Raw genomic sequence first — 13393 nt, forward strand, 5'->3', positions numbered from 1 at the left:
TTTTTTTTTTTTTTTAAATATGTATGATAAATATTTAAAAATAAATATAACATACAATTTTTTATATTTAATTTCAAAATTTTATTTTCACGTAAATTGTTTACTTTTTTATTTAAAATTACAGAGAAAAGAAAAATAATTAAAAATGACTTCCAAGATTTTTTAGAAGAAAAAAAAAAACAATTACCCAAACACAGTTTTGTTTTTCTTTATGAAAGTAGATAAAATGAGAAACAATAAATAAAAACTTTAAGTCGCACTTGATAACATTTGATTTTAAGTATTTAAAATTAAACTTGTTGATCAACACTATTTTCACTAGGTTTTATGACTATTTTCGAAATTCAAACAAAACTCTGAAATAAGAAAATAATTGTGTTTAAATACCATGATGAATAAATAATTTTCAAAAAATCGTTGGTCAATCATATAATTTTGTTGAAGTATAAGAATAAATAATCACTATCTTAAAAATTTAAGGTCGTAATAAGTATAATATCATATATTATATCGAGTTATAAAGTGAATTTTATATTATTGTAGGAGGTACCAGAGAGTCAAAGAGCGGATGCAGCAAACAGTCTTGTATACGAAGCAAATCTAAGGCTGAGAGATCCTGTATACGGTTGCATGGGTGCCATTTCTGCTCTTCAACATCAACTTCATACCTTACAATCTGACCTTAATGCCATCACTACTCAAATTTTCAATTACAAATTTACTCATCACCCCATCAATAATATCCATTCTCCTAATTCCTCTTCTTCACACATTGCTAGTTTCATTTCCACCGCCGCAACGCCACCTGCAGCTCCATCGACTCCACCGCATTCTCAACCGCCTCCGTTTTCTCTTCCGCCGCCACCTCCTTCTTCGTTGTCCATCTTTTCTCCTCCCATTATCACTACTATTACTGCGTCTGAATTAATTAACCCTGTCTCAACAACTCAACATATTTCCTACTTTGGTTAAAATAATTATTCTAGTATGTCTCGTCATTTGATATGAATATATATGTTGAATGAAAATAGTTAATTAGTATTATTTTAATTACCTTTTGATTTGATTTCTGATCTTAATTACTATTTTACTACCAAACTTAGCTAAACACTATTAGGAAAATAATTCAACCAAATGTATTTCTAATTATGTGTCAAAAAGTACTTCTCAACCTTGAAAACTCTATCTCAATCTCACCCTGTGGTTAGGTTAAAAAACAACTCTACAATTTCTCTTTTAATTTGTTCTTTTGTGTGCAACCATATGTTATTCATATTCCCCATTTGCGTTTAACATTGAAGATGTTTTCGTTTAATACTTTGGTGTATTTTGATGGAACCAAATGATCGAATTTTCACCAACGGTGGCAACATTGCAAATCATATTTTGGAAAGATGTGCTCAATCTTGCGACTCTTTGGTGCTTCAAAAATGCCCTTTTTTGTAATTAGAGCATTACTTCTATATCGCTCAACTAGACAACATTCTTGTAACAAACTTTCGGGCTTCTCTCTAGCTCGTTTTTGTATCTTTCCATCGTTTAATGAATTCACTTTTGGTCTTGGGACGTGATGATGGTACTAGAGAGGTGTCAACCTAGTTAAGATGTCTTAGTAGACCCTTTGATCTCTTTTGCTTTTTCAAAAAAACATTGAAGAGATGCTTGAAGCAATGTGGGTGGAGTTGTGATCTCTAAGGGGATATCTGGGGCAAGAGTTATCATCAAAATATATAATAACCACATTTTGCTAAAGTAAAAACTATTTCAAAACTTTCAATTAGTTACAATCAATACTATTTTCAAAATCTCTATTTACTACAGTTTTTACTATTTTACATTCACCATTTTTTTTATTATTTGCTACAGTATTTACTATTTTTTTCTCAAACTAAAATAGTTTACACATCAAACACATACTATTATAACTCCAACTAAAACAATTTACACCCCAAACACAAACTATCATAACCCAACTATAATAACTAACTCATTACCTCAAACGTCCTCTAAGAAATTGTGAAGTCTTGAAGAGTTGTGAAAACTTCTAAGATCCACAGTGTAAGAAATTAATAAGATATAAAGTTAATTTTTTATAGTCGTAAGACCACGAATTTCTGGACCAACAAAAAGTGGAGTTCTCAACTCTTTAACCTAAATAAAGGAGCTGTGAAGTTACGAGGATAAATTAATGTAGACCAGGAACAAAAAATGGACCGACCAAGAAGTGGAGATCCACTCCAATTCTTTAGGCCAAATACTTCATGAGAGATTGCATTATAAAGTATATCAAGAGAGAGGCAACAGAAAAGTAAAATCGGCGACGGTCGACGGTCGACGGTGGCGGCTGAAAGGAAACGTAAGTCTACAGGAGTGTGAGTGTGAAAAATTTGGGTTGACTTTGACTAGATAAATAGTCAGTTGCACATGCATGGGGTTTTAGTCGGTGTTTTGTTTAATATATATTATATTAAGGGGTGATTAATTAACTTAATCTGTCTCAACAACACAACAAAATATCTGTAAGAATATGGGTTGATTGAATGAAGCCTGTTTTCTCTTTGCTTCACAAGGACCCGTTTTTATTGTATTTACGTTTTTTCTTATGTTTCAACAATTCTTTTACGATATACTAGAAATATCAATTTACTTTTCTCATGTCTACGTCAAATTTTTAAACATGTAAAAATATTAATAGAAACATCGATATGTTGATGAGAATTTAATATTACGTTATAAAATAATTAATATTTGTAAGAGTATGAAATGAATTTGGATAAAGTATAAATTTGAAGTCATTTGAAAGGTAATATTCTAAGTCAAAAGACCACTGAAACTTAGACTCATTTATTTGAAAGTCATGCTTATTTATTTATATATAAAAGAATTATAGTAATATATGTCCCATACCAAGACCTTTTGTTTTACAAACTAACAGATAGATTTGGTTTTTGGCTTGATTTCATTTAACTTATTGTCACACCCCTATAGCTAGGGAAACTTTCTAGTTTAATATTAATGGGAAAACTTCATTGGATTCTTTTCTAATTAATGGAATTTGGTACTATGTCATAATACTGTCATGGATTGCTTAAAGCATTGGCATCTTCTATTATGAAAGCCTTTTGTCTATTTCTTATTATTTTTACTATTATTTTCATTTTTTTTTTTTTGTAGATGAGACAAATAGTTAATAAGTGAAATATTAATTGGAGTTATTAATGTTTGGTTAGAGAGAACGTTATTTAATTATTTGCACTTGGGGAAATTTCTACAAGTACACTGTCTATGGTCCAATTACTATTTTAAGGTAATAAGGTCTAAGGATGAATATGATATATGTTTGGGTCGTCTCTTATTTTAGCTTTTACCATTTCAAGATAATTAAAATAAGAGGTATTTAAAAGAAAATGAGTAAATTTATTTATAATTATAGTAAAATAATGAGCGATAGACCACAATAGATTGCGTGTCTTGAAGTTGGTAAAACAATCAACATTGTTTTTCTCGACAATTCTTACCTTTAAGTGAGCTGACCTTCATTTGATGGCCCAATAACTCCCACGCACACCTTTTGACATAGACAATGAGTCAACAAGTCAAACACTATTGGGATTCAACAACTAGTGAACCGTCAAACTAAAATGCTCTAACAGATATTTGAGCGATTTGAATGGTTCGATTTTGATTCTTAATATTTGTATGATATTCTAATCAATTTGGCTCGATTTGAGGCTCAAACTAAGTTGAACCAAATTGATTACACTCCTACTATGGAAAACTCAATCTCGCGAATTTTGTAGAGAATCCCTGTCCTGATCCCTACAAATTTTTGTAGGAGAATTCTCACCCCAATCCTTGTGGTGATGAGAAATGAAATCAGGAGTAGGGAGGGGGACGAGGAAGTCATCCCCAGACCCCGTACTGCCTCGTGGCCATCTCTAATTCCTCTGCTTAACATCTTTAAATTTAAACAATTTATTAGACATAAAGTTGAAAATTTCAAAATTTATTTCACACTTTTAAAGTTCAATAAAGATCTTATCAACACAAGAATAAAATTTTAAAGATTAAACATGTGATTTAACCTCGTATCATTTTTAATGTATAAGACAAACTATAAAGTCAAATTCATCTCGGTATGTTCACTCTCATCCCATCTAAAAATAATCAACTTCACTCAACTATTCAAATATCGTAACAACTCACCATAACTCTCTCACCAACAGTGGAGTGAGAAGATTCAAACCGTAGGTAATTTGGTCGCTAATATTATATATCATTTAAGTTATGTTCACTTTAATATTAATTTTTTTCTAATTTTTTTCTCTAATATTAATTAATAATTTATTTAACTAAATATTATATTATTTATTTATTTATTTTGCACTAAAAAAGATTAAATCTCATTCTAGTTCTTTTTAATACTATATTTGAAAAATTTTCTTATCAATAAAAATCTTAACATGTATCATTTGCATGCACTTAACTCTTGGGGAAGCGACACGATGTTGCATGGCAAAACGAGAACTATCGACATTATTTAAAGAAGATTAATAATTAGGTACAATTTAACTTTTGTGTTCCATATCTCTACCACACAAAAAAGAAATTATAAATTTTATTTTATATTTTAGTTTTAAAATAAAAATGTCATGTGACAACATTTTATTGAACTATATTTGACATGCGTATAAATGTATTCAGTGAGCACCCAAATTTTTCTCTTTAAAAAATGTATTTACTACAATATTTTATATTTTGAAATATTAAAATGAACTTGGTCAAATTCGTCTCATTGGAAAAGATAAAAAAGTTCAATTAAAAAGAAAGGAACACTTACAAACGAACAGCCAAAACAACACGAGTACATAATCTTAGTATTAAAAAGATCTTTAATGATCATAAGCATTAAACCCAAAATAAAAGCTTGAAAAACAACTTCTTTTCCTTAAAAAAAAAAAGCAAGAACATAACAAAACAACATTGTCTGTATATTTATTAAACTTTAATTAACCTTCCTGCAGTTCTTCCTAATTTCACCATTGGAGCCAGTGAGAGGACTAATATCCCCCATCCTGACCATGGCAGCAGCAAAATCAGCCAAGAAACGGGCAGGGGCATTTGCGTAATTTCGAACAGTGGAGTCCGTAGATCCGCCATTGAAGAGAACTTGATCAGATTGTAGGAGGCCCTTGTTCTGAAGAAGATTCTTGTAGTAGTTGTTGTCGAATGAATTTGGAGTTTGCAAATCCAAAGGAGCCAAATTGTTGTCTCCGGTTCCCGAGCTATTGGGGCAGTTGCTTTGCCTTGTTCTTGCAAATGAACTCTCAATGTTTGTGCTATTGCTGTATATTCTGCCTCTAAATGTCGTGCACCGCGCTTGCCCGATCGTGTGGCCACCTGACATCAATTATTCAATGTGATCGTCGTTATTAGGCTGATATAACTCCTTGTAACTTTTATTTTAGTTCACTTTAATCTCTATACTTTTAGAACAGTTTATTAGTCTATTCATTTTCAATTTTATTCTATTTGACCTACTAAAATGAAAGTTGAAATTACAGAAGAAAGAGATATGAACCTGAAAGAGCGACCAAGTCGGTGTTAGATAGTCCGAGAGCACTGAATCTAGAGCTGAGTTGGCTTAGGGTTGAAGTTGGCCCGGGGATGTCACTGTTGGCTTGGGATTGGCTTGCAGTTCTTGCGTCTCTTCTTCCCAACTTAACATTCCAGCTCGGCCCTCCTAGCTACAAATGTCGTAGAGGTTAAATTATAAATTTGGTTCGTATATGACATATTTAGCAGAGATCAAATTGAAATTAAGGCCCGACGACTTACGAGAACGACAGAGTCACGAGCAGCAATTGCGAGAATATCAGCACAAGAAACAACGCCAGGACAAGCATTTTCGACAGCAGTTTTAATGTTATCAATAACATCAAAGCCTCTAGCAGAATTTCTGTTAGGGTTTGCATTTTTCTCTCCAGTAAAGCTCGACGTGTCGTCTAACAAAATCGACCCATCGCATCCCTAAATTCCAAAAACAGAGCAGAACAATAGAAAGCAAACAATCATTAAAAAAACCAATCTTTGAAACTCAAAAAGTTAGAATCAGAGCAAAACCAAAAAGGGTTTTTGAAGAAGAATGAGAGAACAGTACATTGACGAAACAATCATGAAAAAACAAGCGAAGAATGGAAGCTCCCATGCGAGCCTCACTGGAGACAGCAGAACGAACAGAGGATTTGACAGTGGACAACAAATTTGGACAAGAAGAAGAGTAAAAACCAGTAGAAAGTTGAGCTGATACATTGCCCAAAAAGAGCAAAAACAAACTCAAAGTCAAAATCAAAACTCCTCCGAATCTTGAATCAGCCATTGCTACAAGAACACACAAGCTCTGTAACAACTTTCCAAGTAGTGTTGATGAAGAAGAAAAACAGAGTATGGGGGCTTTTTATAAAGGGGAAAAAGAAATTCTCGAATCTCCATAGCTTTGGCAGGTGAACCTAACTCGTAGAAATGGAATTGCATGGGGGAGCCAATTTTTTTCTAAAGTTTCAACACTTTGAAAAGTAACAAAAATTAGAAATTAAGAAAGGCAAAAAAAGCAGAGTTTGAATAAACAAAACAGAGTGTGATTTTGATTTGGAAGATGTTTTTGTCAAACAACTCTGCCAATTTTAATATATGGAAATGGTAAAGTCAAAAGGTTGAGGTCCCCATTTATGTATTTGCATGGCAATAATGTTTAAAAACTGCAATGAAACTTCAAAGATGCTGCTGTTGAAAAGTGAAACTGATGCCTAATTATTTTTCTTGAGACTTAAAGTGATTGATATAGTAATTATTAATTAGAAAAGAAGAAAATTGAGCTAGTATAATTCAAGTTTTACTTTTGTATGTAATGCATGCTTTGATTGGGTCATTGAATATTCGATTCTCCTAAATGGGATAATTTCAAATTTAGAGGTTCGTTTATGTTCGACCAAACCATAATTTCTAAGTTGTATTAGTAATTTGAAGAAATTAGTACAAGTAACTTTTTTTTTGAAGTGAGACCGTTTCTGCTTTTATCAATCATATATAATGATCAAAGTATACAAGAATATTGCATGAATGAAATATATTTATGAAGATGCTAAACTGAACAAAACTCAATGATGATCGACGTATACTTCTTTTCTTAAGGTTAGATATTCAAGTTCAAATCACATACCCCACATTTATTGTGTTAAAAAAAGTTGTTCAAGTAAGATATTACGATAAATATGAGAAAAGTAGAGACTAAAAATTGATTATAGAATTAGCTTCATGATCACCTAAATAAGATGTGTAAAATCACATGTATTGTCTCAAACATTCACAAATATGATGGTCTTACTTGAAAGACATATTCTATTGGTTATACAATTGTATCTTTCACATCAAATATTCACAAATGTAAAATAGATATTCATATGAAACAAAGTCATATGAATTTTCTTCGGCAAGATCTCAAACATTTTTTTTTAAAAAAAAAAACCCAATAATAATAATAAATAAATAAATAAGATTTAACTTTATGTTGTTGTAGACAAACATTACACATCATATATCTTTAATAATGCACAAAGTTCTTGCAATTGAACTTCTCAAAATATTAAGGGCATAAAAGTCATTTTTGCAACTCAAAATTCAAATGATTTCTAATTATTAACAAAACAATTTCAAAGACAAATCATGGTTCACAAGCTCCCGATTTTCTATATAAAAACTTCACTTATCATACCAAAATAATCATAATAATAACACACTTGAGAAAATGAAATAATACAAAAGTGTTACTACAGTGTGATTGACTAATTTTATTACAGATAAATTTTAAGCAACATGTTCCGCAACATGTCATGTAAGATGTTGTAACATGTTATATGACGAGTAACAGATTCTATAAGATACTCTTTCCTTATCTGTTAAGTGAATTTCTGCAAATTTTGTGGCTTGCTGTCCTTTTCTCTGCAAAGATGATTTATTCTTTCCTCGAAGATATTCAACTTTAAGGTTAGTCTCCTTATTTGAAAAAGTGTGCATTGTGAGTTTGAGCTTAAGGATCGTCTACGCCTTAACCTTCATGTATTGATTAAATTTGTGTGCGTAAAATATCACATAGAAAATTCAAGATAAGTTTTCTTTCTTTTTTTCCTTTTCCTTTTTCTTTTTTTCTTTTTTTTTTTTTTTAAAATTAAAAAGTATTAAGGAAAGCTCAATCAAAGCTTGAAAAAAACTTGCTTAATAAGGTAAGAGGAACTCACACTTAGGAGCACAAGTACGTTGCACTGGGAGGATCTTATACAAAGCTTGAAGACGCGTTATCGTGGAAGTGAAGAGAACTAACTTAGGGAGAGCCAAAATTGCAACTGAAGATGAAACTATACATGAGTCACTGAAGGAGTCTACCAAATAAGTGTCTTTCAGTGTAATTATTAAACTCTTTATATAGTGAAATTTTTTTTCACCGGACACACAATCCTCTAGACGTAGGTGATGTTACACCGAACTAGGTTACCAATTTGTGTGTCTTTATATTTATGTTTGTTTATGTATTGCCCACTTATCACGCATATTGTTTATGACATTGTGCTTGACAACTATATTTTGGGTTTAGACTCGCTATTTTTCCAAAAAAGTTTAAAATTAAGAATATCCAAACATAGACTTTTGCTCTAGAAAACACGAAACTAGAAGGTTTTAAAGCACCCATGTAAAGAATAAGAATTTTCCACACATAATTAACACAACACTAGCGTTTAAAAAAAGGTGATGTGATGGGAAATGGATAAATGGATGAAAAAAAAGAACGCAGCCCACGTAGGTTTTTACTTTTCTGAGCCGAAAAAATAGAAAACAAAGTGAAGGGAAAAACAGGAGGGATTAGGTAATCTAATTATATCATTTTCTAATAATTAAAGCTTAACAACCTGCGGAATAGATTATTACACAATGAGAGAAGATAATTAATTTTCACTACAAAGGGGTCTAACCTTTAATTTGATCTTGAATTTATATCATGTCGTTGACTCTCATATGTATTCCCTTGATGATTAAAGTTAGTAGGTTGAGGCTCATGATTATTGACCAAGTAAATCATTTTCTCATATTTGTGAGTATTCAAAACGAACTTATCCATATCTCGACTAATTTCGCAGAATAACCTATCGACCTTACAATATTTGGATATCAAGGAACCTCGTAATTGACCAAATATAAGGAATTAAATATTTACCATTAATTTTTTTTGAAAAATTATCCACATATAAGGTAAAACCTTCAGAAATAATTTTCTATTATCAATATTAAACATTTCATTATCCTTCCAAAGATAGATTAGGCAGTAGGAGTCAACAATTACGAAATAAATCAAAGGATTTGTGAGGTTTAAATTGATCTCCAGGCAGATACGCACTAGTGCACAAATTATTAAAATGAGACAACTCTGGTCCCTCATTTCATTAGGAAAAAAGAAAATAAAATATAAGGCTAGAAGCTGACCCACCATTTTTCATTTCCATAGCTACAAAGGCTAAATTAATTCCACCATAATCAGTTGACCAACTCAAAAACACAGCCTAATGACTAGATACTTGCTTCAATTAGCCAAACACTCTACACTTTGATCTCCAGTCAAAGTTGTTATTTAAGACTTCTAATCCAGTCCAAAACTCTATTAATCTATACAGCCACAACTTGAATATTTTTTTGCACATGTTACTGTGAGGTTCAAAGCTATGTGATTAGGTATTTTAAATCTCTCGGCCTAACAGCAAAAGAAGACCAAAGAATCACTAAAAGCTGAGAAAATCTCTAGAGTTTAGGGAGAAAACAGCACCTGCATTGAATGACAGAAGTAAGAAAGCCGTTTCTATGAGTGAACATGAACTTTACCAGCTTCACCATACAGACTTTTAACTTGAAGGGTTACATTGCCTACACTTCACAGAACTATACAGAACAACCATCTACTCCGAGTCGGATGATTTAGCCTCCTCTACTGGTAGTTCAAATGCATCTACTTCTGAAAAATATGCTTTCTGCTGTTCGACAAATTCCCGTGGAAGCTCTATGTTGGACTCATCTTGCTCATACATTGTGGCACGCTGCCTCTGCCAAAAGAATAGCTACTCATCATTAGATTAATTTGCTGTGCAATGATTTAAGGCTATTAGCTGCCGCTAACAAATGGGTAGTGGCAAGTGGGAAACAAGAGAAACTTTTAACTGCACGGTTAGTCAATTACCATATCATGGCCATTTGTTAGGTCATCACGTTATAAAAAGTAAAACTCCTAAAACTGAGATAAACTCATAAAATTGAGATGCAGTGATCTTGACAGTTAAGAGTTAAGGCTACTGAATGTTGGGCCTATTTCTGCCGTTTCATTCCAAGTATTTACTATTCTTTATAAAGAACCAAAAATCAGTCTCTAATCAATTAATAATCCCGTAGAAAGTTATAACCAAACCATGACTAAGAGTAACGTTCATACAAAGGTACCAATTAATCACTAATCAGGATCAAAGCTCATTATTGTGGTATACATAAGCACGGATAACATCAGATTTCTGAGAGAAAGGTCAGAGCATATATTTTGCTGACATCAAGAACAAGCATCAAATTAAGGCCTAAAGAATGAAGGAGCAAAGATAGGATACATGTATGCCCAAAATTTAGATTGACAGAAAAAAAATACAGCCAGTACTAAAATTTTCAGACAAACCTTTTTACAAGGAACTGTCTTCGCTTTGGATGGGCTATCATATCCCTCTCTTTTTCTACCTCTGCATATAACAAGCGAATAATTAACATAGAAATGAGTAATAAAAAGCAAAAGAGAAATTAGAAGACAGATTTCTTGTATCCTATCCATTAAATCCATATCTATAGAAAAGACATCGTAGTATTAGTACCATCATCACTAGTGCCCACTATCTTGAATTTAGTTTTCCATCAAATTTTAAAATAATAACAAAAATTGGTCACTATTAAGAAACCAAACAAGAATTCACTTACAAGTTACAAAGATGAAAGCTTCAACATACTAAAGCTTTTCATATCCAGAACAGTCAAACAATAGAGGCTCAACAAATCTATCAACAAAAATAAAACAGAAAGAGTTGACAAATCCTGTCTTGGGTGGCTGCAATTCTTCCTTACTGTAGATAAAGCCAATGTCAAAGTAACACCGGATCAACCCAGACTAGTAATTGTTAAAATAGTCCAAGGCAACACATAAACCAGGATAGATAACTGTTAAATTTTTTTCAAAAAGCAGGACAGGGGAAGGCCAGGTTGATAATTATTGCAGGGAGCGTGCAACTTGCTCCTTTAAAACTTAACAACCATTTGATTCCTAATAGCATTGTAAGATTATGAACCTATGATTAAATCCCTCTGGTTTCACATTAAACCTATCAGAGATTTAAATGTGCAAGGAGATTCTGCCTCAAATAGGGGAAAAGTTCAACGAGATTCATACCTGGTTAGGATTTTCGATGAGGTAGAGAAAATAAATGGTGCAACTGCTATCTCAACACTCTTCCTTTTATTCGTAGGTTGCCTTCGACTGTAGAATGACTGGGGCTCCGAAACACGATCTGTTCCTAACACCAAAGCAAAGCATAATGGCTACTTCAAGCCATGGAAAATTGAAGATAAAAACATCCCAATATCGACATTCAGAAGAATAATCTTCCCCCACGCAGAAATTTCAACACCGCACACAAGAACATAACAGTAAAACAACAAATCTCCTCTACTTAATATTGTTTAACAGTCCCAAAATAGCTTAATCCTTACATCCCAACGTAGTATTTCAAGTCAACTGAATTCCTATATTAAGTAAAAAAGGGAGTAACAGTAACTGAAGCTTAGAGTAGCAGCAATCCAACCAAAAGAATCAAGAACCAAACACCAAAATCACAACACAGCAACGACTACCAGAAAGTACAATTACCTGAACTAGAAGGCAAATCAGCACGCCTTGGAGGAGTGGAGACTTCCGTAGGGAGTCGACTAGAACTAGGTTCTGAAGGAAGAGAATCAGCGCTAGGGTTTGGTTCTACAGGAGAAAAATCAGAGGCAGGTTCTGTAGGAAGAAAATCAGAACTAGGGTTTGAAGCTCGCAAATTAACGGATGTAGATTCAGACGCAAGAACTGGTTGGCTTTTCTTCTCGTTGTTGACAACATCTTTAACTGCAGACTTAATTACACGCTTGCGGGGTTTGATTGAAGCGGAGAAATTGGAAGCCGAGGATTGGGAGGAGAGGATGGTATTTGTACAATCCGCGAGGGGTTTTCGAGCTCTGAGGATTCGTTTCTGGGATTCCATCTCCAGTCCTTCCCATTTCACAGAGAGAGAAGAAAGTATTCCCTAATCTTCATGGATGAAGAATTTGAACGGCTGAAGGTGGCGGTAGCGGTGGCGGTGGCGGGAAAATAGTGTTCAACTTGAAACTTCGACTAGAAGATTTGCGAAAGTGAAAGATGTTCACCGTGAAATGAACTGAACTGAAGCGCCAGAAGTTTGCGCTTGTGGCCTGTGGGGAATCTTCTGGTTGGCGTCCGATGGGCCAACGTTATGGGTCTTAGTGTACGTTTTGGGCTTAATCATTTTGACCTGAGGTCCAAACCTTTGGGGCTCACTTGATCCATATCTCAATGTTTTTGTTGTCAGCCCAACGAAAATACAGATATCAATAAAATATAATATTAAAATAAATAATAAATAAATAAATATGAAAATAAATTAAACAAAATATATAAATAAACAAAATAAAATAAATAACAAAATATGAAATAAGAAATTTCTCTAATTTCTCTACTTTCTCCAATCTTTTTGGAATTTACTTAATGTGTTTGCCTTCCAAAACCCACCAAATGCCACTATTTAAGGCAATTTGGCAAGTAGGAGGTAGATTACATGAACACTAATAGTGTGTAGTTTTGAGACACATGAAGTCATGGATAAGTGACAAATGGTCAATTGACATTAATAATGGGCATCTACATTACATTTAATTTAACATATTTATAATACTCCATCTTATATGTCCATTATATATGAAAGATGTCTTGTTAAAACCTTACTAGAAAAAAATTCTAGTGAAGGAAAAATAGTATATATTTCATATAATTTGATACTCACAAGAAGTATATTTACTTCCCCTCGTGGAAATATCACTTGAGATCTTTGAGTCATGATGTTCCAATATCATGCACCAGTTTTTCAAAGGTTGTGGTAGGTAATGCTTTTGTAAATAAGTCTGTCAGGTTATCTTTCGAACAATTTTTTTGTACTGTGATATCGTCATCTTATTCAAAATCATGAGTGTAGAAAAACTTCGGTGAAATATG

At 32.7% G+C, this 13393-nt stretch overlaps 3 protein-coding genes across 5 annotated transcripts in view; 1 reads left to right on the forward strand and 2 right to left on the reverse strand.

Annotated features, from left to right (window-relative positions):
• LOC120076556 (LOB domain-containing protein 15-like) overlaps window positions 1-1050 on the forward strand; it is a 2527-nt gene extending 1477 nt beyond the window's left edge. The window contains exon 3 of the mRNA XM_039030422.1: window positions 544-1050. Within this exon, the coding sequence (XP_038886350.1) occupies window positions 544-972 (429 nt within the window). The 3' untranslated portion in view covers window positions 973-1050. The remainder of the gene's footprint in view (window positions 1-543) is intronic.
• Window positions 1051-4827: 3777 nt separating this feature from the next.
• Window positions 4828-6504, reverse strand: LOC120076346 (peroxidase P7-like). The gene is made up of 4 exons (XM_039030154.1): window positions 6161-6504; window positions 5839-6030; window positions 5582-5747; window positions 4828-5400 (listed from the first exon to the last, which is right to left on the reverse strand). The coding sequence occupies exons 1-4, from the start codon at window positions 6377-6379 to the stop codon at window positions 5006-5008; spliced, it is 972 nt and encodes a 323-aa protein (XP_038886082.1). The 5' UTR covers window positions 6380-6504; the 3' UTR covers window positions 4828-5005.
• A 3345-nt stretch (window positions 6505-9849) lies between these two features.
• LOC120075210 lies at window positions 9850-12600 on the reverse strand. 3 transcript variants are annotated; one of them, XM_039028419.1, is made up of 4 exons: window positions 11993-12600; window positions 11516-11639; window positions 10757-10817; window positions 9850-10157 (listed from the first exon to the last, which is right to left on the reverse strand). In XM_039028419.1, exons 1-4 carry the CDS (start codon window positions 12366-12368, stop codon window positions 9999-10001), a joined length of 720 nt encoding a protein of 239 aa, XP_038884347.1. In that variant the 5' UTR covers window positions 12369-12600; the 3' UTR covers window positions 9850-9998. The 3 variants fall into 3 exon arrangements, with proteins under 3 accessions (XP_038884347.1, XP_038884348.1, XP_038884349.1); XM_039028420.1 differs by having other exon boundaries at window positions 11516-11633; window positions 11993-12598; XM_039028421.1 differs by having other exon boundaries at window positions 9850-10142; window positions 11993-12595.
• Window positions 12601-13393: the final 793 nt, after the last annotated feature.

Source organism: Benincasa hispida, chromosome 4 (genome assembly GCF_009727055.1).
Source record: "Benincasa hispida cultivar B227 chromosome 4, ASM972705v1, whole genome shotgun sequence".
Taxonomy (NCBI): domain Eukaryota; kingdom Viridiplantae; phylum Streptophyta; class Magnoliopsida; order Cucurbitales; family Cucurbitaceae; genus Benincasa; species Benincasa hispida.